The sequence below is a fragment of the Rhizophagus irregularis genome, chromosome 1 (genome assembly GCF_026210795.1).
Source record: "Rhizophagus irregularis chromosome 1, complete sequence".
Lineage (NCBI taxonomy): Eukaryota > Fungi > Glomeromycota > Glomeromycetes > Glomerales > Glomeraceae > Rhizophagus > Rhizophagus irregularis.
This window is the reverse complement of record NC_089429.1, coordinates 1261927-1288278: the sequence shown is the minus strand read 5'-3', so window position 1 is coordinate 1288278 and position 26352 is coordinate 1261927. Positions and strand designations below refer to the sequence as shown.

At 25.8% G+C, this 26352-nt stretch overlaps 5 protein-coding genes across 5 annotated transcripts; 1 reads left to right on the top strand and 4 right to left on the bottom strand.

The window, feature by feature from the left end:
* Window positions 1-1616: 1616 nt before the first annotated feature.
* OCT59_000237 (uncharacterized protein) lies at window positions 1617-2509 on the bottom strand (the record flags this gene model as incomplete). Its single annotated transcript, XM_066138693.1, has 7 exons — window positions 1617-1695; window positions 1773-1807; window positions 1886-2012; window positions 2151-2175; window positions 2274-2294; window positions 2372-2401; window positions 2473-2509. The coding sequence occupies 7 exons, from the start codon at window positions 2507-2509 to the stop codon at window positions 1617-1619; spliced, it is 354 nt and encodes a 117-aa protein (XP_065988165.1).
* A 1315-nt stretch (window positions 2510-3824) lies between these two features.
* On the bottom strand, window positions 3825-5192 carry OCT59_000236 (uncharacterized protein; the record flags this gene model as incomplete). The annotated part of the gene is made up of 2 exons (XM_066138692.1): window positions 3825-3916; window positions 4400-5192. 2 exons carry the CDS (start codon window positions 5190-5192, stop codon window positions 3825-3827), a joined length of 885 nt encoding a protein of 294 aa, XP_065988164.1.
* Window positions 5193-5665: 473 nt separating this feature from the next.
* OCT59_000235 (uncharacterized protein) lies at window positions 5666-7089 on the bottom strand (the record flags this gene model as incomplete). Its single annotated transcript, XM_025332004.2, has 6 exons — window positions 5666-5701; window positions 5793-5920; window positions 6021-6372; window positions 6454-6635; window positions 6706-6775; window positions 6841-7089. 6 exons carry the CDS (start codon window positions 7087-7089, stop codon window positions 5666-5668), a joined length of 1017 nt encoding a protein of 338 aa, XP_025178759.1.
* A 3984-nt stretch (window positions 7090-11073) lies between these two features.
* OCT59_000234 (uncharacterized protein) lies at window positions 11074-12885 on the top strand (the record flags this gene model as incomplete). Its single annotated transcript, XM_025332005.2, has 1 exon — window positions 11074-12885. The coding sequence occupies one exon, from the start codon at window positions 11074-11076 to the stop codon at window positions 12883-12885; it is 1812 nt and encodes a 603-aa protein (XP_025178760.2).
* Window positions 12886-23700: 10815 nt separating this feature from the next.
* Window positions 23701-26224, bottom strand: OCT59_000233 (uncharacterized protein; the record flags this gene model as incomplete). The annotated part of the gene is made up of 6 exons (XM_025332006.2): window positions 23701-23726; window positions 23805-23929; window positions 23998-24052; window positions 24127-24812; window positions 24887-25083; window positions 25151-26224. The coding sequence occupies 6 exons, from the start codon at window positions 26222-26224 to the stop codon at window positions 23701-23703; spliced, it is 2163 nt and encodes a 720-aa protein (XP_025178761.2).
* Window positions 26225-26352: the final 128 nt, after the last annotated feature.

The window sequence follows — 26352 nt, the reverse complement described above, 5'->3', positions numbered from 1 at the left end:
ACAAAAATGTGGTGATTATTTAGAAAATTTTGAATATGGATATATGGGTGAAGCATATGAAGAATTAAGACCACTATTACTTGAATTTATTATAAATTATTGTACAAAAATCAAACGTTTTATTTCAGATAAGCCTGATAATTTTAATTTTTATCTGTTAATTGAAAATATTGGACGAACCCTTAATTATATTTCTATTGATTTGTTCGATCAAGATTTAAGTCAAGCCATATTACAAAATTTAGGACGAGTTCTTCCTTCTAAATTAGAATATTTACATTTAGGACTTTTATTTAGTACAGATGATTTTAAAATGTTTTTAATAGATTTTCAAAATACTTTTGTTAAGAAATTTCTGATTAGTGATACGACGCAAGATTTATACCATGAAAGTATCTTATTTTATACAAAGGAATATATAATGAAGAAGAAAAGGGTTAAATATTTGGCCATTAAAGGAAGTTGTGAATTGGTTGATTTGATAAATGAAGTAAAGGAATTTAGATTATATGATATTATTGTTAAAAAATATCTTGATTTATATATTAATTATTTACAATTTACTAAATAAAATAACATTGTTTGATCACTTTGATGTTACCCAATCTAATAATGTATATTTAAAAGTGGCTCAATTCTGACAAGTATTTGAGGACAGTGTCCAGAACGAAATCTGCATTATCTGATAGTTAATATTTAATGCTTTCGTTTAATTAACACTTATTTTAAAGCTTGCTAGTTGCTAGCTGTACCAAATGAATAACTAACAAATATAAGTTTATTTGAGGTTTATATTATAGATTACAGAAGCTTGTTACAATAATAATAGATTTTTTTTTAAAAGATTAAATCAAATTTAATATTTTAAAGTAGTAAGTAACAATTCCATAGCCCTTAAACTGCAATTAAACAATTAGGATAAAATTTGCTACACTTACAGTATAGTTGATGTATAAAAATATAAAAGCTGCTAAATTAATTCTTTTTCATATTTCATTAATTTCTTTCCTTCAACTAGTGATCTCTTTCCTTGTTGTTGTTGAGTTTTTTCAGGGTGGAGCATAGTGCACCTCTTTGGAAGTCCTTATTGGTAGGACCATAGTATTGAGAAACTAAGATAAGTTTTACCTTTTTTAGAAATTTCTTTTCTAAAAAAAAATGAGCCTTTATTTTATTTTCTAAACTAATTTATTTTATTAAGTATATATATACTAAATTTTACAGATAAAATACTATATCATGTAACTAAATGGCTTATTGGATTTATTTATATGAAGCATGTCTGCATAATAAAATAGTTATTGAATAGTTGTTAAAATATCATCCAAACTGCTTGGCGATATTCTATTTTTAATATAATTTTATAGATTCAATATTATCTTTTTTGTTTCTATTCCATATTTGTAATAATGTACAAGACTATGTCATTAACATTAACCACTGCTTCTTATAAGCTAAGAACCTTTATAGTTTAATATTAATTTATTCCGTACCTAGCAGCCAGGGACCAGGATAACGCCTAATACATATTATCTTCTTTGCTAACAACTTAACATGGTTTGTATATAATGCATTGTATAAAAAAAAAAGGAGAAAATAAAAATTTAGTAATCATTTTAAGACGGAAATAAAAAATTTAAATAAATAATATACTCACCAAAATCAAATCCCACATCCAAAGAACCAAAGGAATGCCTAAAAAAAATAACAAACAATTAGAAACTATTCATTAAAATAAAAAATAAATTCAAGAAAAAAAGGGAGTATCTTACCGAAATTTTGCATTAAAAGAAACTGAAAGAACCACCTAAGAAAAAAAAGAACTGAAATATTAAAAATGTTCCGTTGAAAGAGTTAATTTAAAATAAAAGAAAACACCACTCACTGAATCTACGTTTAAGAGATCCGGTGAACCACCTAAAAAAACTGTTAGTAACAGTTCGTTAAAAAGCGCAATAAAGAAAAAAAAATGAATCTTATATTGCCAAAAATCCCAATATCCAAAGAACCATCTAAAAAAAAAGAAAGAAAATGAAAGTTAGTAACTGTTTGTTAAACTAATAATAAAATGAATTAAAAAAAAAACACTTACCAAATTCCTATATCCATATAAGAGACTAGAAAACTCAAATTAAGAATAAAACAACAACTTAAGCCGCTTGTCCAAAGAATTGCCTAAAAAATAATAAAAACAATAAAAAACAAAATCGTTAGTATAACGTTTTGCTAAAGAAATAAATTGAAAAAAAAATATTTTTTTCGGAAGCCCTTACCGAGATAAGGGACCTGGTCGTCTAAAAAAAGAAAAAATTGTAAAACGTTTCACTAAAGAAATAAATTAAAAAAAGTATATTTTTTTTGGAACTCCTACCAAAATAATATGTGCTCAAAGATTGGCTGTCTAAAAAAGAGGAAATCAAAATGTCAGTAAAACGTTTTGTTACTGTAAATTAAAAAGAACAAGAAACTCACTCACAGAATTCAACATGTCAAAAGCTCTGAACGCCATCCCACATATCCAAAGAATTGAAAAGTCACCTAAAAAAAAGGAAAAAGAACTGTTAGTAAAATTTGTTGAAAAAAAATTTCATTTCACTTACCGAAATCCTGTCTTCAAAGCAACCTTCCTGGTAATCTAAAAAATAAGAAAACAAACCATAAGAAATGTTTCGTTAAAGAATTAATTTGAAAAAAATGTAGTTCACCAAAATTCGAAATATGAAATCAAAGTGTTCAGCCCGTCTAAATAAAAAAGATAAAATTTGATACGTTAACATATATTTAGTTAGAATAGATAAATTAAAATAGTAAAAAACTTACCAAAAACAAAATCTCATGTGTCCAAAGAGACCCAAAGAACCGCCTAAAAAACTAAAATGACCTGTTAGTAGTTGTTCATTAAAATATTAATGAAAAATAAATTAAAAACTTACAAAATATCGCGTCCAGAAGACTGAAGGAGCTACCTAAAAAGGAAAAATAGAAACGTATAAACATTTTGTTTTTTTTTTGTGGGTGATTTCAACACTTTTTTAAATAAAATACGGAAAAGAAAGGATGGAAAGGGAAAAGGAAATGAAGGAAGGGGAGAAGGAACGAAAGGAAAATGAAGGAAAAGGAAATGGGTGAAAAAATGAAGGAAAAGGGGAAATAGCGAGTAAAAAAGTTTAGATCAAACTGTAGTAGGGCTTTCCCCGATATGTGAGATAAATTTTTTTTTATTATTTATTACTAATAATATTGATCTGAATCTATTGGAATCCTCAAGATCTCGTGGACGTGGTCACATGGACGCTGACGCGAATGTGGTTGTGAAAGCTAAGGTCATTGTGGATTTGGGCAAAAGTGGCGCTGTCAGATTTGGCGGTTTGGTTCACGATTTAATTGATTTAATTTAGAATTACTTTAGGCTAACGTATAGTTCGTTCTGTAATTTGTATCGTGACTTGTTCACATGGAATTTAAAAATAAAAATAAAATAGTGGAGGATTTGGACAAAAGTAAAAAACTCTATTACATTCAATTTAATTATATATTTGCGAAAATATTTAGTAAATAGTAATCCCACAAGTTTATTTTTTATTAATTAATTGCAAATTTTATTGTACATTATATATGTATAAATTAGATATTTTGTAAACCCAAATATTCATAATAATATGTATTTTACAAGTGTTTGCAAATATTGTTGGAAATATTGTACTATATTTATTAAATTTAAAAATACCTTGTACAAAGCTTGTACAAGGATCGCACAATTCATTATGAAAATTTAGCGTTGTTAGCAAAGTTTCATTCAATATCAATTTTTATCAGTTTCTATTCTATAATAACAGCATTTTCTTTGCATCAATATGTCCTTTCTCAGCTGCTTCTTTATATAATTCAAATGCTTTGATTTTATTTCTTTCTGTTCCTATTCCATTTTGATAACAAAATCCAAGATCATATATTGCATCAATCTGACCTTTCTCAGCTGCTGCTTTATACGAATTAAATGCTCTAATTTCATTTTTTTCTGTTCCTATCCCATTTTTATAACAATATCCAAGACCATGGATTGCATTGATTTGACCTTTTTCAGCTGCTGCTTTACATAATTCAAATGCTTTAGTTTCATCTATTTCAATTCCTATTCCTTTTTTGTAACAACATCCAAGATCATATATTGCATCAATCTGACCTTTTTCAGCTGCTTTTTCATATAATTTAAATGCTTTAATTTCATTTTTTTTGGTCCCTATTCCATATTCATAACAATATCCAAGGTCACGTATTGCATTAATATGACATTTATCGGCTGCTTTTTTACATAATTCAAATGCTTTAATTTCATTTTTTTCAGTTCCTATTCCTTTTTGATAACAACATACAAGATCATACATTGCATTAATCTGACCTTTTTCAGCTGCTTTATTATATAATTCAAATGCTTTATTATCATTTTTTTTGATTCCTATTCCATTTTGATAACAATATCCAAGATCACGTATTGCATTAATCTGACCTTTTTGAGCTGCTTCTTCATATAATTTAAATGCCTTAATTTCATTCTTTTTTGTTCCTATTCCATTTTGATAACAACAACCAAAATCATATATTGCATTAATCTGACCTTTTTCAGCTGCTGCTTTAAATGAATTAAATGCTTTAATTTCATTTTTTTCTGTTCCTATTCCATTTTGATAACAATAGCCAAGATCATATATTGCATCAATCTGGCCTTTTTCAGCTGCGTCCTTATAAAGTTCAAATGCTTTAGTTTCATTTTTTTCAGTTCCTATTCCATGTTTGTAATAATATCCAAGCCTATATGTTGCTCTAATTTGACCTTTTTTAGCTGCTTTTTTATATAAATCAAATGCTTTGCTTTTATTTTTATCAGTTCCTATTCCATAATCATAACAATATCCATGACTATATATTGCATCAATTTGACCTTTTTCAGCTGCTGCTTTATATAATTCAAATGCCTTAATTACATTTTTTTCAGTTCCTATTCCATGTTGATAACAATATCCAAGATCGTATATTGCATTAATCTGGCCTTTTTTAGCTGCGTTCTGATATAATTCAAGTGCTTCAATTTCATTCTTTTCAGTTCCTATTCCATGTTGATAACAATATCCAAGATCATGTATTGCGTTAATATTATTTTTCTCAACTGCTCTTTTATATAATTTAAATGCCATTGTTTCATTTTTTTCAGTTCCTATTCCATAATAATAACATTCCCCATAATTATATATTGCATCAATCTGACCTTTTTCATATGCATCTTTATATAATTCAAATGCTTTTGTTTCATTTCTTTCAGTTCCTATTCCATGCTGGTAACAATATCCAAGATAATTTATTGCATTAATATTACCTTTTTCAGCTACTTCTTTGTATAATTCAAATGCTTTTGTTTCATTTCTTTCAGTTCCTATTTCAAATTTATAAAAATTTGCTAAAAGAATTAAATTTTTTTGTTTATTCTTATTACTTAATAAATAATTAAATATTTCATTTTCATTTTTATTTTTTGATGTTATATTTTGTTTAATTAATTGAATATAATCATTTTTACAAATTCCTTTTTGAGTGGCTTCCTCATATAGTAAAAATAACTCATTAATTATGGTTTCATTTTCATTATTTAAATGAATATTATTATTTGTCATTAAATTTTCTTCATTTTGCATATTATCATATTCCTCTATTAATTCATCATATTTGGTTTGTAATGAATAATTAATACCAAATTTTAACGAACTATCATTAATACTATTATCATTATTATTCGTTACCTCATTTTCAATAACATTTACAGTTTTCTTGTAAATTTCTTTTTCATTTGTTTTTGAATTAATTGATTTTAGATCCGAAACTACTTGTTGTATATCTGGTCTATCATCTGGATTATTTTGCCAACATTCTAGAAAAGTATTTATGAAAATTAAAAATAAAAGTTAGTAATAATATCAAATAAATTAAAACAAATGATATTATTAATATAATATAGTAAAGTAATTTACTTGTATAAATATTAATATAATCAACTGGTGTACTAGAAATTGGAATTTCTCTTTTTCCATCTGTAATTTCTGACATTAATGCTAGCCTTTGATAATGCTCACTATAAGATTTAAATGGTATTTGACCAGATGATATTTCCCATAGAAGCACACCAACACTATATACATCTGATTTCTTATTTGCTTTATATTTTTTTTTATCGTTCATTTGTTTCTTGAGAAGTTGTGGATCGATATAAGGAATCATTCCTAAAATGTCATTATTTGATGATACTTCTACTATTCTACGTGAAAGTCCAAAATCTGCTAATTTGATAATATTTTGCTCATGAACTAACACATTTTTAGAATGCTATTTTTTAGGAATAAATATAATTATTATTTTAGTACACATTATGTTAGATGTAAATTAGAATAAGAAAATACTACTTACAAGGTCACGATGAATAATACCTTCTTGATGTATAAATGAGACTGCATTAGCAATTTGAATAGCAAACTGCAATTTAATATCCAAATCTAAATTGTCAAAATTATTTCTTAAATAATTTCTCAATGTACCACCATCCGCATATTCAAGAATAAGTAAATAGTCTGGATCTATATTTTCGTTACCTAATAAATAATTAAATTATTAAATTTATGGTTCTTAAAAATCAAGCTTTAAATATAAGTTACTACTCACTCTCTCTTTTAGTAATCCCAAAAAATTGAATAATATTTTTGTGAGAATTAACTTTACATAATAATTTTACCTAAAAAGAAAGCTAAGTATATATTTGATTAAAAATATTAATAATTTTAAAATAATTTTATATACCTCATTAACAATTTCTTTCATAACACATTTATCATTATTGAATTTAAAGGATTTAAGCGCAATAAATGTACTATCTTGATTTTTCCAAGTAGCTCGATAAACACTACCAAATGCTCCAGAATCTATATATTGAATATTTTGAAATTCAGTGTAATCATGATGATTAATATAATCTTTAGTAATGCCATCCTCAATCCATTGAGCCAAATTGTTAGTATCGGCAATTTTACTATTGAAGCTTTTTGCCATTTTCTAAATTATTGTATGAAACAAACCCTTAATGAATAAGTGAAAAAATAAACAAATGTGCATGGAACCATTTCACACGGAGTTATAAATATCCTGTAGATCTTACGTATCACGTATCACATATAAGAATTACAAGATGATCAGAATCACAATGATATCACATCAGGACCCGGTCGGCATTATCCACAAATGGAAGTGATCTTCATGATTTAAAACCAGGACCTGACCTTTCTATGTATAGCTCGGGTCCTATCACATCTTCATGTGAATATATTTTATTTGATATTTTGTGTAACAAATTTTAAATTTTTTACCTTAATATTAAAAAAAATCGAGTTGGAATTAAGGGAAAGAAACTGAAAAAATTCAACGTCCAGTCGCATCATTCCGAAGAAAAACCAAACTTTTTTCGTTAGCATTATAATTTCATAAAATTCAGTCGCAGGCGCAGACGTATCACGCGTTTCCTGTTCAAATTCAGTTAATTCTAAACGTGACCATTTAAAAATGAAAAAAAATCCTCATTAATTGTAAAACTGTTTTTCTCGATACATTACCATCCTGTTATTTTGCATGAGAAACTAGGGTGGTACACAGACTAATTAACCAAAACTATGTCAGCAACATTGTTTTTCAGGATTTTTACTATAATATTATCTATATAATCTATATCTATTATCTATTATCTATTATCTATTTTATATCTATAAAATAATTCATGTCGATCTGTAGACGTTTAGATTACCTGTATAAATTAATTTTGAATAGGAGCGGCATGTGATGCCTGCACCTGATCTATCCAGTTACATGATCGGCACATTCTAATACTAATAAGTATAGTAGATAATTAATGTCAATTTTTTTTAGTAATAAATAATTCACGGGGAAAAAATTATTTTCGCCAACAATAGGAATTTTTTTTTTTTTTGTAATTTATATAATATGCAAGTCATGTTGTACAGCTAATCCAATTCCGGTTAATGAAATTTTTAAATCAGAATTTTTTTTTTTTCTTTCCAATCTAAATTTTTTCGGTTCCCTTTGTTTTTTTTCTTGAACCGTTCTTTTACTTTCGGTTCTTTCTTTTTTTTCAAATTTTCATTTTTCTTTTTCAGTTTTTTTTTCCAAACTGAAATTTTTTTTTGTTTTTTTTCATTCTTTCCCCGTTTAGATTTCCCAAACCGAAAAATCATTATTTTTTTTTTATTATTAAATAATCTTATTATTTCGGTCTTTTAAGACCGATTTTTTTTTATATTTTTTTTCTTTTATTAATTTTTTTTGAATTTTTTTTTTTTTTGGTCTTTTTGGACCGAATTATTATTCTTTTTTTTTCAGTACTTATTTTTTTCAAAAATTTCCCTTTTTTTGAACCGATTCTTTCTTTATCCTTTTCTTTTCCCAATTTTTTTCATTTTTTTTTCTTTTTCTTTCAAATTTTTTTGTTGTTTTTTCTTTCTTTTTCCTTTTCGGTTCTTTTTCAATTTTTTTTTTCGTTTTTATTTTTCGATTTTTATTTTTTTTCCGTTTTTTTCCGGTTTGCTTTTTCTCCAATCCGAAATTTTTTTCCCCTTTTCCTTTTCGGGTTGGCTTTTTTTTCAAACCAAATTTTTTTTCCCCAAATACATTCTTTCACCATTTAGGTTTGGGTCGATGCTGCGGCACAACGGAGATTACCTTTTTTTATAATTAAGTTTTAATAGAAGAGTAATGATTTACAACAAAAACTTTTTTAACAATTCCCGATTCTTATTATTAATAATAAAATATTTTTAGACTGTCGATCATTATAATTAATATTTCTGGGATTTTTTTTTCTTTTTTCATAACAATAGAAGTTTATATTAATTAGTGAGATAATTTTTTTTCTATAACAATATATTGCTATAATGAATTTCTTTGAGATATAATAACAATATATATGTATTTTTTTCAGCAGAAGATGTAATTTTTTTAATGCTACAATGAAATTTTTTTAAGATAAAAAAAAAAAATTTTTTTTGTAACAATATAACAATAGACTACTATACAAAATTATCTTTGTAAATGTATAAATAAATCATAAATTTCACAGTACTGCAAATACATATTATTGGATGGGGGAGTAGCTATATCGGTCACAGGACCGAATGATTGGATGAAAATGGGCCACGTAGTGGCCATTTTCGCCAATCAATGAAGGGCCCTGTGACCGATATAGCCCCACATCCAATAAAAGTGTTATCGTTCTGACGTTTTTGATCATGCATTAATTAATAACATCATAAATAAGCTTTCTATAAATTTCATTTTTATAAGCTTTATTTAAACTTTTCCTACAGAATATTCATTTACGCCATTTACGCCATTTTTTTACTCCACTTTATTATATCAATATTGTGTTATTGCTATTGCTAATAAAAATATCGGTCTATGAAAATCTGCATGATCCTATTTGGCTGAACGATAACATTTGTTTCGTGTTAAAAAAATTTGCATTTAATAATAATATTTCATACACTGTATAACACTTGCATACAATCCATTGTTATTTGTATAATCATATAAATTGTTTAATTTACATATATTTCCTAATACCTCATAATATTAGTAAAAAACTAGACCTATTCACACTGCATGGAAATAAAATATAAGTGTGTTTATTATTACTCTCAGCGCGACGGGTTGCGGCTAGTTTTATTATGAAATAAACTCGGAACTTTGAAAATTCTTCTAAATATTGTGTTCTTTTTTCAACTTTCTTTTTGTTGGAAACTTTTCTTAAGAATTAGCTCAAAATGGTTACGTTTCTATTGGTACAAAAATTTTAAAAATAATTTGATAAATTTATTTAAAAGTAAATTTGCAATAATAAAGTACTAAATATCTAAAGTTTTATAGGATAAAGAAAAAAATATTTGAATATTTAAACGTAATTTTGTTTTCAACCTGTTTATAAACTTGCCATAAAAATTTGGAGGTAAATTCACGTTTACATTATGTGGTGAACCATTTTTAAGTGTTTTTAATTATAAAGTAATGTTATTATTTATAATAGACAAAATTCTAAAGATTTCCAAAAAAAAAGTTCAATCACGTAAAACAAACCAAGTTTCACTAACAACAACAAGAAAGGTCTCTTTAATAAATAGAATCTCTAAATATGGCAACTACCTTCAGCAATCAAAGTTAAGATTATCAAGCGTCCCGCTTACTGAAATTGGTTGCAATGCTTCAGATTTGATGGAACTTAGGGCTAAATATCCGAAAGTTTAACCCGGGAAATCTCATCGATGATAGGCGGGAAAAAATGCAAATATATTATTTGAAAACTAATTCGGTAAATAATAATTTAAAAATTTAAATTTATGTAACATGAAAAATCTGACCATAGTAAAAAATCAATGTTACTGACATTGAGAAACTAAAATAAAAAAACACAGTTCATAACTCAAATAAAAAAAAATGTTTTAAAAAAAACTACTTCCAAATCATTTTACCATTCTAAGTTACTTTAAATTATAAAATTTAAAAACCTCGAGTAAAAAATAAAATCGACTCCTATTTTTTTTTATCAACTCTACTCATCTATTGATGTTGTTGATCACATGATTTTACCGATTAAAAAAGAATTTCGATAATTTATACGCATTAGCTAATATTAACTAAATACAGTAAATGTATTGTTATGATAATAGCTACTATTCATTTAACATCCGGATAAAGAAAAAAATAATAAATGTATGATAATAAAAAATATATATAAAAAATCATATTTATAAATATAACGAAATGAGGACGAAATGCAAGTCATTTAGTCATTCGGATTAATCAGATATATATATGAGTCATTGTCATTGAACATGCGCCAATTTTTTTTATTTGCATTGATTTGGAAACTAATTTAAATAAATTCGGAAATTCATTTTAACTAATTTAGAAATTCGTTTATATTTTTTTTTAAAAAAAATAATTTTTATTATTTTTTATTGACATTCAAGAAATATGTCAAAATGGTTCTGTCTGAAAAAAAAATCAAAAAAACGGGCGAAAGCCAAAAGTACTGAAGAACGTCTGAAATTATGTGCTGATGAGATAAATACTTTTTCTTTTGAAGAAAAGCCAATAAACATAAAGGTTAAAGATTCTAATACTATATCTACCTCTAACCCCTCTTCATTCGCATCTGATTTAGAAAAATTAAATCTCACTGAAGAACGTTTGAAACGTTATGCTTATGAGGCGGATACTCTGTCTTCTGATACAACGGTAACTTCTAATACAGAAAATGAATTAAGGACTAAAGTTACATTTTTGCGAGAAAAGGCTATATCCAAAACGCTCAATAGCATCAAACTTTCAATGAAAGTTGATCTTTGCTTTGTTTTAGACTGCACTAATTCTATGGGGCCTTATATTGATGCTGCTAGAGATTGTATCTTACAGGTGATAAACTACATTAAACATACAAATCCAAGCATTGAACTTCGGGTCGGCTTTTGTGGTTATCGAGATCATATTGATAGACATGATCATCTAAAATCTTTAGATTTTACCGACCAATATGAGAAATTTACAACATATTTGCAAAGTGTATTACCTTACGGTGGTGGCGATACTCCAGAGGATGTTCTCGGAGGTCTTAATGAAGCAATAACCAAAATGAAATGGAAAAATGGTACTCGTGTTCTTCTTCATATTGGTGATTCTCCACCACATGGTAAAAAATTTACAGATATGATAGATGATTATCCAAAAGGTGATCCATATGGCTTAACCGCAGAAAATGTCCTAAAAAAGTTGCAATCAAAAAATATCCTTTACTTTTTTGGAAGAATTAATTATACTACCGAAACAAAGCTTCAGATATTCCGTGGTATAATTGGTGAATTTCCAGTATTTGATCTTATAGGAGGAGATCCAATTAAATTAATTGAAAAATTTATTAAAGCTACCTCAACATCTATTACTTATGCTGTTTCAATGACCAGTACTATTGGAAGCGACTCCAAGTATATGTATTCTTTGCAACGAAAAAAACTTGATATGAATCCAAATGAGCCTGATTGGATTATTCTTCCGTTGCAAGAAGGAATAGTTATGTGGTATCCTAATCTTGATACTTTGGATGAACTTAAAGACCCAAATTATTTCAATAAATCGAATCTCTTTTCTAGAAGTTTCTCCTTTAAGATTGCTTCACAACCATTTTCTGCAGGTGTTGAAAGATATGCTTACTTTGCTCTTGATATCGGAAGTTGTCCAGCAAAAAAAATGGTGATAAAAGAATTCCTTCATGTTGGGCGAAATAATTCTTTTGAAAAGTATATTGAGGCGATAGAAATCTCTACAATTGCATCTTTTCTCTCTACAGAATTTAATTTGATTGCAGAGCGAAAAGATCTTTCCAAAGTAAAATTTCTCAATGTAAAACTTTTACGTTGTGGAACCATTGACTTTAGTATTCGATATTATACTATTGAACCAAAACTTCATAATATGGAATATAAACGATTTAATGCAAATACTGGTGTAATTACAGAACTTCGGCCTATTCTTGAAGCTTTTGTCCATTTCACGTATGAATACACCAAAGGATACTTAGTGGTTTGTGATCTTCAAGGAATCGAACTAACTAATGAATTCTTACTAACTGATCCAGCAATACATTGTATTGATTCTTTAAGATTTGGAAGCACTAATTTTGGCAAAGAGGGAATCAATCAGTTGTTCTTGGCAAATCATAAATGTAATGATATTTGTAAACAACTAAAATTAAAACATATTAATGATGGATTATCAGAAGATGTAGCATAAAGTATTGATTATCAGAAATATTGTCATATAATATTAATTTGCTGAAGAAATAAATTATCTGAATTTTTTGATCTTTTATTAAATTTTTCACCAAATAGTGATTAAAGTGATAATATAAAAACCGTAATGATATGTAATATGCATAATGTCATCATTTTATAAACATTTTAAAATAAAGGCCTATCTTAATACTCTTTCTTTGAAAAATTTCAGATTAAATATGCGCCATGTGACTGTGCATATCCGACTAAAGCACGGATCATGTGCTACATTAATCTGATCTATAATTTAACTTTTTTTCATCGTTTGCTTTAACTCTATTTTCACCATCATGTGTTTTATTGTTGCCGTTTATTAACAATAAACAAAAATTTTTAGTGAAATATGGGTATAGCTAATGAACTGAGAAATATTTGTACAATTTATATAATGAAACATTAACTAGTATTATAAAACTTGGCATGGTTTAAACTTTTACAAAATGATAAATCCGTCCAGTCCGACGATATTTCTGAGTCTAATCATGTCAATTTTTATTGCAGTCATGTGAATTCAGGTCCGGCAGTGATTCACTTGAAATTACTTGCGGTGCAGTCTTGATTGATTATAAAGCTCAAATTTTTTTTTTTTTTGCCACTTATTCATTCGCTTTATTTTGAGTTATTAAAAAAACTTTTTTTCTTTAAATTATATATGTATACAGTATATATATACTTTTGAATATCTGCTACTATATTTTTCAAAAAATTTTAAGTAGAAAAGTTGCAAAAATTAGTGCAAATTTTCCATTTTTTTCCATTTTTTTTTTTTTTGGAATTTCCAATTTTTTTTTGATTTTTCAAGCTAAATAACTTCGCAACAGTATCACATTCTGAATAATGCAAAGTGTTTATATTTAGATTATTAAGTTTAAAATTGGGTTTCAATTAGCGTATTAGCAATTAAATAATAAACAAATGATAATTGAAAAATTAGTAATCTGTAGTTAAGATATCCTACTAGATATTACTGTACCACCATAAAATGAATTAATATTAATCACTTCTAACTGGAGATAAAACAAAATTATGAAGAAATAATGTCAAAATTTAGCTAATTGACAATGTTCAAGATTTGTACAATATTGATGTCTAATATGTCTAATACTTGCACAATAAAATCTAACCTCATAATCTTATGGGAAAAAATTTTAAGTGATATTATAAATACTTGAATAAAAAAGATTTAATCTTAAAGAATGTTCGGTAAAAATTTATGCGATTTTGCTACAAATTGATAAACTTATCTATAAAGGCAGTTAGATAACGTGCAGAATAGGGCTAGAAAATTATAAAATTTATAAGACATATTAAATTTTCACAATTTTAGATATGCTATTGGAAACTCTGTTCTTATTTCCTCAATGAATTACTTTATTCTACAATAATCATTATATTCGTAATTCGTGCTTTTATGATAAAAGTTACAATAAAAGCAATAAAAGTAAAACTTTTAAACGTCTTAAGTATAAAATTTTAAAAAATGCTTATTGAATTAGTTTGTCATCGTTTATTGATATTTGGATTTTTTTCATTTTAGTGGATAATATATTTATTGGGTATCCGTGGAATGAAAAATTAAGCTTCCCTTTATTTTCGAATTCCAGACGGAATCCTAATAATAAATTAAGTGAAAATATTTTTAACTATGACAACCCGCTGGCAAAGTGCTTAATAAAGAAATTTAGTAAGTGTTATTGAAAAAAAAGTTTTAAAAGTATGTATATTTACTTACCTTTTTAATTCAACTTTTAACTAATATTAACTAACGTGATCAACATACGCGTAAATCGCGTAATGCGCGTAATGGGTATAGCGCGTAAACAATCTTACATCATACTAATCACAATGACTCACAGTATATGATTTTAATGATTTTAAATTATCTATAAAGTCTCATTAGACTTTTTTAGTTTTCGAAAAATTTTTCCCTTTTAATTTTACTCTTATCTTTTCTTTTAAATATATTTATCACCTTTCAATACTCATCATTTTCTTTTAATATTCATTATATTTTTATTTATTAAGACTTTTGTTCTTATTCTTTATCATAAAAAGCCTTGGAAGATTTTTACTTAAACATCAAACAATGAAGATAAATATCTTTGGATTTTTATTATTTCGGTAAGTGGAAATGGCTAAGCTGGGATGTATAAGGGATTTGTGCACCTAGAGTGTTTTGGTTATCCTCCTCTTCTAGAAGTCTGGTTACCTTAAATGAGAAAATAATCTCAAGCTATGTCGCAGACTTCTGTATGTGGGGCCCTTCCCTTTGGTGTGGTGGGTCTCATGTCTTATTATCAATGTGACAGTACCTCTGCACGAGTTTGATCACTCACGATATATCGTTAATGTCAGTTGATAGTAGGCATGGGGGCTTGAATCTGTCATTTCTACAAAGCTTACTTAGAGTACTCGAGTCTTCTAATATTTTTTTATCATTTATTTTCAGATTACCTCGGATAAATAACTTGACTTAAACAAGAAATCTTCCTAAATTTGAAGAATATATATATATATTTTTTTATAGGTAAAATTTTGGATTGCATTTATTGATGAGTATCTATATTCAATAATAAATAATAGAAAAGTATTAATATTCTACAATTGAAAAGGATCTTAAACTTTCCAGGTTCAATCGTATAATATGCCAAAACAAGACAATCTTGTTGTATATATAAATTAGTAATAAAAATTCAAATTTTTTTAGTTGTAAATTTATCAATCAAATCATAAAAATTTATGAATCTCTATAAAATTTTGTATAATACCACTAGTTACAGTATATGGCTCTACGAAATTAAAATATTACAGAATACTATAAAAGCGGATTTTATTAAATATTGGTATTAGGAGTTAATTTTTGAGTTTGATTTTTTGATTTTAAATTTTATTAATCTAAATTTATTTTATGTTACATCTTTGGTCGTAACAAGGAAAACATATAAAAATCGAAGTTGTATATTAATAAAGTTAAAAGTATACTGCATCATTAATTTTTATAACTTAGTTTATTTGGATAACATTTGTTAACGACAATTTTTTTTTTTGAAAAAAAAATATACATATTTATTGTTATTATTTATATATTAAAGTAAATTTGTTATTTATTTATTTATTTATTTTTTTGCGTGATACGAGCGAAAGATTTATGATGATGAAAATATATTAATAAATTGGTGATTTTTAAGTGGTTAATAAATGTTATTGTTTTTATCTTACAATAATGAATTTTATAGATGATATTAATTATTGAAAAATTTGAATTGTAAGGTATTGTGTATTTTGTAAGATTTTAAAATTCTTTAATTATGATCTAAATAATTATATTTACATATGATACATAAATTATTGTGTTTTGTTACATTCTTATATTTATAATTTTTATTAAGCTCGAAGTTTATATTAATTTAATGTGATTTGTGAAATAACAAAGTAATTTTTAAATGAACGTATTATGATTAAAATTGTTTATTGATTAATAAACACTATAAATTTATACAAATATTAAACTTAAAAATTATAAACCTTCTTAAATTGCTAAGTAATATAAAATACTATATCAATCCAATATAATACACGTAATAAATACCCAACTGAAGATAATTATGCTTTTTTGATTATGCAATCACGAACCGTGGTGATTTTGTCAATAAAAATTGGTTCAAGCGAGTGAAATATTTTGCCATAACGCTTTTAGGAAATAGATGATTGAGTGAAAATACGTAAGTTAGGTAATTACTAATCACGTATCTAATAGAGGTAGATAAAATATTCTTTTCGGTGTAGGTACTCGCTTGTTGTTGTACAGTGTGAAAATCCCTTGAGTGTCACCTCTCACCTGTCTTGTGTCCAGACAAACAGTTGAACGAACTTCGAAATTTGTTTGTAAAGGCGCAATAAAATATGTTGCAGGATGGGTTTTCAGTTTTTTCTTGAAGTTTGTTGGATGTAGTGGACGATAGGAAGAAACAGAAATGATAATATAAATAAGATAGAAGAACGAAGCGAGCTAGTCGTGGGAAAATTTTTCTCCTAAATTTTTTATCGTTTATTTCTAGCTAAAATATATGTACTCAACATAAAAAGGTTAATAAAATGTTTCTTGAATAAGCGTGTTGTAAAAAAATTTAAGTAAACTTTTTATTAGTGTTATTTCGTTAAAAATGTCGTATTGAAACAAGTAAACTGCCATGAAAATTTTAATGTTAAAATGGCACTGTATCACATGATTATTAACATAAATGACAAGTTTACCAATTTTACGAACACAAGTAAGTTTTCTTCATTATACATATATTCAATTAAAATATTTACTATACTGCTTTGTTATTTTTTTGTGTGTTCATAACATTTGTTAAATTGCTTCAAGTATTTTGGTTTTAGATTTCATTTAATAAGTCATAGTCGGTTATATTTTATAAATCAAATATAAATTCTTAATTTATTTCAAAAAAAAAAAAGTTTTAACAAATTAATTTTAAACAAGTATGAGAAGAAAATGCGAAAAGATGCTTGCGTGGCTTTTAATGTGATTTTGCTAAGCCTTTTTTTATTATTAAACAGCCCTCTGTAATGTAAGTGTGGCTTTTAGTAATGTGGCTTTCCAAGCCCTTTTTATATTATGACACAGCAGCCCTCTGTAATAATAGTATTCAAAGCATTTTACATATAAATACAACTTGTCTAGCTGTTTCAAAATTTATCTTCCTTTGCCATAGCATGTTCTTTCCTTCTGCATGACACAATTCTTGACAAAACATCCATGATTGCTGTTCTTAATGGAATATTATCATGTTAACCCTTCCTTTGAAAATTACCTTTCCCTTAATCTATCTTACCCTCATTCTGGTTTAGTTATTTAAATAACAAAAGTAACAAAAATTGTACTCTAATTCTGACTACTTATTATTTATATAACAAAAAGTAACAAAAAATAGTACTATTTACAAATAAGTTTAAGCAGTATACCACAAGTATTTTAATATTCTTACTTTATATTAATGATTTAAATGACCTGTTATTTTGAAAGTCATTTAGAGATATTTAAAATTATCAAATTACCAGATTATTTTTCAATACAATAATTTATATATATAGTTTTAATGGTTGGATTTTTTAATAATATTGTTACATTCTTTCTTTCATTATTCTTTAAATTATTACTTTTACTCCAAAATAGATAGATTATATACATTAGTGAAGGTCTCCATAAATAGTTGTAAATCCAAAAGTCAAGTTTGTAAATCAGAATTACCATCTTTTAGCTAACCAAAATAGTGTGGTATTTACATTACAACTTACGTTTATAATATTGCATACAACCGTTAAAGATTGTAATTCAAACTTAATATACATTATGCAAGATGATATAAAATAGTTTTAAATATTACTTACTTAAATACAATAGTCAGATTCATCATTTCCTAATACTATTTAGCAAACTGAAAATAATATGCAACTTGATGTTTTTCCGGAATGGTGGTGTCAAAGCGATTCATTTTTATATACTTATGACATGATCTCCGAAAAAAAAAAATGGATAGAAGTAATTTTATTATCTGTGGATTAATATATGACAACTGAAGTATATTACTCAAAGTCCAAAAAATAATCAAATCACATAACTATCTTAGACGATCCTGTCACACAAAATTCAACAACAAATGATTCTCCCACTCCCGGGAAATTTATTCCACTTTCCACTTCAACTCAAAAATATAATATTTAACAATTGCAATTAAAAAACCTTGAACAACATATACTTGATGACAATCTTAAGTTGGTAAACTTGAAAAGGATTCTCTAGATAGAAATGGAAATATTTTGAGGATAATAAGGTTTTATTTTTTCACTTGATTGATTATAAGTATTCAACCTATTTTTTTGAAAAAATCCATTAGATAAAATTCAAATTCCTTTTTTTAAAAATGATCAGAGTTTTCTTATAGGATTATTGCAAAATAAAATGTTTAGTACTTCTAAATGTTTTAAAATATTATTATATATAATTTAAAATTATTGAAAATAGAATTAATTCAAAAGAAATAATATCATTAATTTGAAAAATGTTATGAATTTTTCATGGAGACAATAGTGGTTAATAAAAGTGAAGATCAAAGTGAAAAGGCAAATAAAGAAGAATATATGAATGTTAATAAGAAAAAAAATTGCATTTTTGGACTAACATTACTTTATATCTGAAAGAATATAAACAACACTGAAAATCCTTTTTTCAGTTTTTATTCTTATAAAATAATTCGATCAAAAGTCCTTCTAAAAAACGGTTATAGTAAAATATACTTTTAAATTTATTTCCTTTACAAACTCTATTGGTATATTACCTAATATCCTAAAGTGCACATAAGGTATATAATTTTTTTTTTACAACTGTTAATTATAAGAAAGGATGTTCAGCTACATTTATGTTTACTAACTTGTGGGAGTCAACTAAAAATTTTATTCCTGACAAACATAAGTAAGGAACAGATGATATTCAAGATGAATTAGAGAATTCCAGAAGGATAAAAAGGAAAAAGAAAAAAATTAATAATGAAAAACTAGAATTATTCACTTAACTTATTTTCTCATTTAATATTAACATTTATCAAAAAAAAATTATAAATACTAGTGGACAAAGTAATAGAATAACTCTATATATCTGATAAGGTTGCATCACTACTGAACTATAAAATACTTAAAAATATAGATATTTTAATTTTTATTGACTCATACATATTAAAAGATTCATACTTTTAATTTATAAATTTTTTAGTTTTATTAATAGTTAAAGAGATTTATAAAGGACTTTAGACTTTTGGTTGTTGATAAAAACTTTAATTGCTTCTATCATAAAAAAATTTTCACAATTTTTATTATAGTAGTATTAATATTGCAAGTTATTAATTTGAGAGAGAAAAAATAATTATTTTAACAAAAATATTCAATCATTACAAATTAGCCGTATATAATTTTGACCAGAATTACAATAGATACCACCCACTATGAAGCTAATATGAAAAAAAGGTTTTTCGGATTTGGTTTTATTTTCCCCTTTCTTTAATATTGAACTTGTTAGGACAAATTTTAGTTTATCTACGAATAAAGATATCATTAAAAAAATAAAATAAAATAAAATTTAGAAAGGATTATGATGAATACATGACATAATTTTTAAAAGTAGGTCATTTTCATACTGACCATCATTGATCCAGAACATAATTACTACTATTTGTTTATATCTGAATTTTACTTTTTTTAAAAAATCAATTTATTATCAGGAAGGAGAATTATGAAATATGGTTATAATAACCTATAATGAACCCATTCTGATGATTTTTAAGCCAATATATCAAGTATCCAAAAACCAATTTTCTTATTATATAACATGTTACGCAATCTTGTTTATGAAAATACCATATTTTAGTTTATGCTAAAATTATTTTACTATCGTATTTACTTTTATATTAAAACGCAAGCCGATAATTAGATTAATTCCGGCCGGAGCTAGATTATATCGGCTTATCGCAAATAAAATATGGTGCATATTGGCTTGCTTACTGAATTATTATATCTAGTAGTTCTGACTGAACACATGTAAACTACATTTAAATAAATAAAAACGCGCCTTTTATTCTTAAAATACATCAAATATGAGAGCAAAATTAGCAATTTCGCATATATTACAGAAACAATTGAACGAACTGTGTATGAAGTATATATATGCGGTTAGTCACACTTTGAAGCAAAAATATCTATAATGTACGGTATACCTTATTCTAAAATATTATACTCTATCCTTCAAACACATCGATGGATTAATGTTAAGGAAATAAGTTTTACTCTATATTTTTTTTATTTAAGTGAATAATTGTGAGACGAGAATGCTTTAATTACTTTAATTATACAACAAAGATTTACTATATTTCTTTTAAAAGGTATAAAAATAGGGTATTGCTAAATATCACCAGATCATTACCGAATAGGGTGGAGTTCCAGACAGGGTTAAAAGCTGTGAAATACTCCGCTCTAATGCTGGTATAGTGAAATATTTTACCTAATTTATTTATAAATATATTGTAAATGATTTATTTCATTTAGAAGAGGAATAGAATTTACATGATGTTATACGATGGTTTACATACCAGGTTTTACGAATGCATAATAAATTGAATATATTATAGTACAGGAGAATAAGTGATATTATTATAGTATGATCTGACCATAACAGAAAAGTTTAAAGTTTATCAATAGCCTAAATTTATTTTAACACATTTTATTTTAATGTAATACTTTTAATATGAATCAATAAAATGTATTTTCTAATATTATAATATTACTTAATATTACTTAAACTTCGTCCCCAGACATAATATTTATACATTATTTTTATAATTATTGTTCAAAGGAAGAAATTCCCACAAATTTTTCTTTAAAACTTTGAATTATTAAAATTATTAAAATTATTATTTTTGATAATCATTGTTTAAAGCAAGAAATTCACAAGAATTTTTCTTAAAAACTTTAGTGTTTTTTTTTATAATTATAGCGTTTTCAAACTGTTCTAGCCAATCCAAGTTTTTTACATAATATATATATATATTTTTTATCTCCTAAGTACAATATTAACTAATGTGAAATATTTGATTAAAGATATTATCAATTATTAAAATTGATAATATGATTGCATCCTTGTCCGCAGTTACTGCAATGTACGGATAAGTTTGTCCGTTTTTTTGATGTCTGGAAATTACTAGTGTTTCAATCAGATAGTAATCAAAATCCAGATAAGATTATATATATAAATTTTTTTTTCATAAATAGATCTTAACAAATAATTTTAAATAAAATATATTTTTAATTTTGGCCGGCACTATCAATTTGCCTGAATTATGCCAATTTGTGAAAATTTGAAAAAAAAATCGGCCAAATTAGATAAAAAACTGCTCTTTCTCTATTAGTAAAGTCAAATTATAACTTATTTTACATTACTATATTTTTACTAAATATTTTATGTTAGGCCACACAAATTTGAATTTTCGGTTTACGTCACCCGGCTGGATCAGTTTTTGTAAAACTTCAAAAAAAATTTTTATATATTGTTATAAAATTTTCCAGATGGACTTTTTTAAAAATTAAAAATTTTTTTATAATTTTTAAGGGGTCATGTAAAATTTTATATTATAAAAAACAAACAATAAAACTCAAGTCCCCTCAAATTTCAATGTTACGTGAACCGAAAATCAAATTTGTGGACAATAAATACATTACAAATATAAAAACATTAAAAACATGATCATGAAAGATTAAGCATAAAATTAATTGGTTTTATTATATTTATATACTATTTGTAACTAAAATTAACTGTAAAGAAAAAAATTTTTAAATCATGGGTCAACAGTAATTTGGGCCAATCATAAAATGGTGGTCGGAATTACAAAAATCCCAAACTTCGTTTAATAGCTGGGAGTTGTCAATGTCAATTTTATAAAATTCAGGTTAGCATTATAGACAGCCCGAATTACTTCTTGATCGTCGAATGTTCTAATAGTACCGTAATTTTAGCAAAATGGGTTATGATTTTAGTAAATGATAATTTCAATAAATAAGAATTTCAATAAATAAAAGTAATTTAAATGATTAAAAAATTTTTATTCATATAATCGGTCAAAACGGATATCTTCTATCCGGATATTTATTTTTTCTCAGATATCCGGATACCCCATATATAGATCAAAATAATTATTGACTATAATTCGTAAGTTTACATTATTTATCGCTGTTTTCAATTAGTGCGATCTATGCATGTCACACCTCTAAGACAATCGGTATTTACAAAATCTGGAAACCCCAATTTTCCTGGATAATTATATAGAGAAGGGAATTGTTAGCGGAATCATGCAGAAATCTCAATTATTTAAATAGTTTCCTATGAGTGAGTTTTAAAACTTTGCGCAACACTATCATAAATTACTTAAATAACTGAAAACTTCCCAAGATTTTCTCTGGTATAAATCACTAATAATCGACCCTTCTCTATATAGTTATTAAGGAAAATTCCAGATTTTCCAGATTTGTGAATACTGGTTTCCTTAGAGGGTGACGTACAGGAGGTCACACTAATTTGATATATATATATTTAAAATAATACTTTATAATCAATAATATTTTTTACTGATTGATACCCGTGTATAGTACCGATGTCGGACAAAATCATATGATAATTGACTTGGATGATCGCCTTCAGACGTGAATTGCGAAAGTTGTTAGGATTTAAAATAAATTGATTCTAATCACTCATTTCCTCTTTTTTATTTATTTGAAAGATTTGCATGAATTAACAAATGAAATTATTTTTTTCATTGCATTCATAACAACAAATGAATTATTTGAAAATATCTACGAAAAAAAATGTGTAAAAATAATAATGATAGAATAAAACTGAATGAATATGCTATGATGTATACATTCTTTAACCGTGTTCTATATAAAAAGATTATAGTATGACCCAGAAATATATATATAGTTAGGTGATGAAAAAATTTTTTTACTATGAGTTATAAGCATTTTTTCAGGACCGGAATTATGATAACGTCAGTCGGTTACTATAATAGGAAATAAAATTCTGACTGGCATTATAAAAAATTAATGATTTTTTTTAGTTCAAAATACGCAAACTTAAACCTGACCCTTTTATATATAATTCTGCGTCCTATTATAGTCTGTAATATTAAAGAACATTAATAAACTTAGTTATATTGAAATATGTTTCTCTATCTCAACTGTTAGTTTTAATATTTTTTCCTATATGATTTAAAAAAAATGAATTTAAAATGGATATAATAAATATTATTATATATTTAAACAAAAAATTTTACTTACTATTTTTTTGAGGGTCAACCTTTAATTCTTCAATATTACGCTTTCTTAAAGAATTTGCAATTACAGTTGATGTTAATTGACTTAATGATGATGAGAAATTTTTCGAACGGCTTTGTGTGAATGAGCTAAAAAAAAGAGTATATTATTATATTTCATTATATTATTACTAATTTTTTTTCGGTATATTAATTACCTTTGGTGAATATTATTTATATTAATATCAAGTTCAAATTCTTTAGTAATATATTCTAAAATAATCAACAAAAGATAAGTATCGGAGTTAATGTACATGTCATGTAATAATGGTGATTTAATAATATACCATGCTTAATACTTGATGAAATCGTTGGAGATGAATTTGTAGTCTGTTTAGAATTCAAAGAACTTCCTGTATAAATTGCTTTTGGAGACTTTTCACTAAATTCAGGACCAAGTTTCTTTAGCTGTATTAATTCTAATCTTTTTTCTTCTGCTTGCTTAAATACTATAACTTTCATAATTTTATTTTCAGATTTAAAAATACCATTTACATAATACCCTTTATTCCATTCATTAAGATAATACCACTCTTCAACAGAATTCAAAATTTCCCCACTGGTTGGTCTTTTTGAAGGATCGGCATCCCAGCATTTTTCCATTAAATTAGCCAAACATTCGGGAGTATCATTTGTAATTTCAGGTCGTTTCCCATCAATAATTTCATAAATAAGATTAATATCATGTTCAACGTTAGCAAAAGGTTTACAACCTGTTGTGAGTTCCCATATTATCATACCAAAACTATAGATATCGGATTCTTTTGAAAATACACAACTCTTAGTAAGTATTTCTGGTGCGATATAGGGTATTACTCCATATATTTCATCATTTGGCAAAGTGTTGTTTGCAGGTTGTGATAATCCCAAGTCTCCGATTAGCCAATGTTGAAAAGATGGGTCGTATAACGACAATATATTTCCGCTATGAATATCTCGATGTATAAGATTATTGTAATGAATAATATTGAGTCTAAATGGAAATGGAAATTTTTATTAGTTCTTAAATATGTATAATAAATTTATACATTATTAAAGTATCAATACCCAGCTGAAATCCTCCATAAAATATGTAGCTTTTCATTCCATGTAATATTTATAAAATTATTTTGCAAATAATTATGTAAATTTCCACCTTTAGCATAATTCATTATCAACATATACTCTTTTGTTACAGGATCTTGTGTAATACCGTAACACTTAATCACAAAAGACCAATCATTAAGTTGACAAAGGGATTTTAACTAAATTATAAATACATTAATAAGTATTTAAAAACACATTGCAAAAATATAAAATGTAAAATATTACCTCATTTAAAAAACCTTCACTGGAATTTTGCGAATTATTTAATTTTTTTACAGCAATATCCATAACATTCGTACGATGCATGTATACACCGCCTGACAAAGTTGCTTGATAAACAATACTAAATCCTCCTTCTGCTAATTTCCTTAAATTTTTAATTCGGCAATATGGAATCCATTCTATTACTTGTTTTTCTAAATGCAAATTCCCTATGAACTTATATACATTTAATGGATTTGAATTCGTAACATTATTCATATAATTAGCAATCTGATAATGATATTTGTTGTCAATTCTTGTAGAAGCAAGAAATTTATCTATAATACAATTACCACTGATAATATTTTTGAAATCAATATTAATAACTGATATCCTTGTACATTTTTTACATTGAGATTGATCCGTGATTCCAAAAATAATATTTGTTGTTAGACAATGACTACATCCAGTATAAATTATAAAGCAATGTGAACACCATTTTTGACGGTCAGATTGTATACTTATTTCTGATTTCTGGTGTATATATTTTAGTTTCCATGGACAAACTAAACATCGATCACAATTATCCCACCATGGTAAATATAGAATTGGAATGAACTTTTTAGTCAAAGTTGATTTTATCCATCCAGAAAAAATTTGATAACAACCTGGTCCGTATTCAAATGACTGTAGCATGTTTTTACATAATCCACAATCTTTTGTACTATAATTATTATGAATACAATTTTTTGGTAAATTGTATCTATTAAAAGTTAAAATATTTGGGATCACTTGTCTAAAGTATGAGACTTCAGAACAATGCTCACACCATTCTTGAATGTTCATTGTGTGAAAATTATTCCCATTTTTTTTAAATTTAATACATTGAATATTATTTGTAGTTATGTGTGCATCCAAGAATGTATTATTTCCTGTCGAATATTTAAGATACTGAAATAAACAATTTTTGCAATATTTTTGTTCGAATTTAAGTGTTTTGGAGTATCTATTCCCACAAATATTGCATTTTTTCTCATTGCTGTTAAAAGGAATAAATAGTATAGGTATAGAGCTAGTTTTTAATTTTGGCGTATTCATATTGTTGTATTTCAAAAAAAAAAAAAAAAAATTTTGAACATGGCATTATATGACACTATTTATAGTTTATGAAAGAATAACGAGAATTCTATGGAAATTCCATGTAGAAGATGTTTTATATAGAAAAT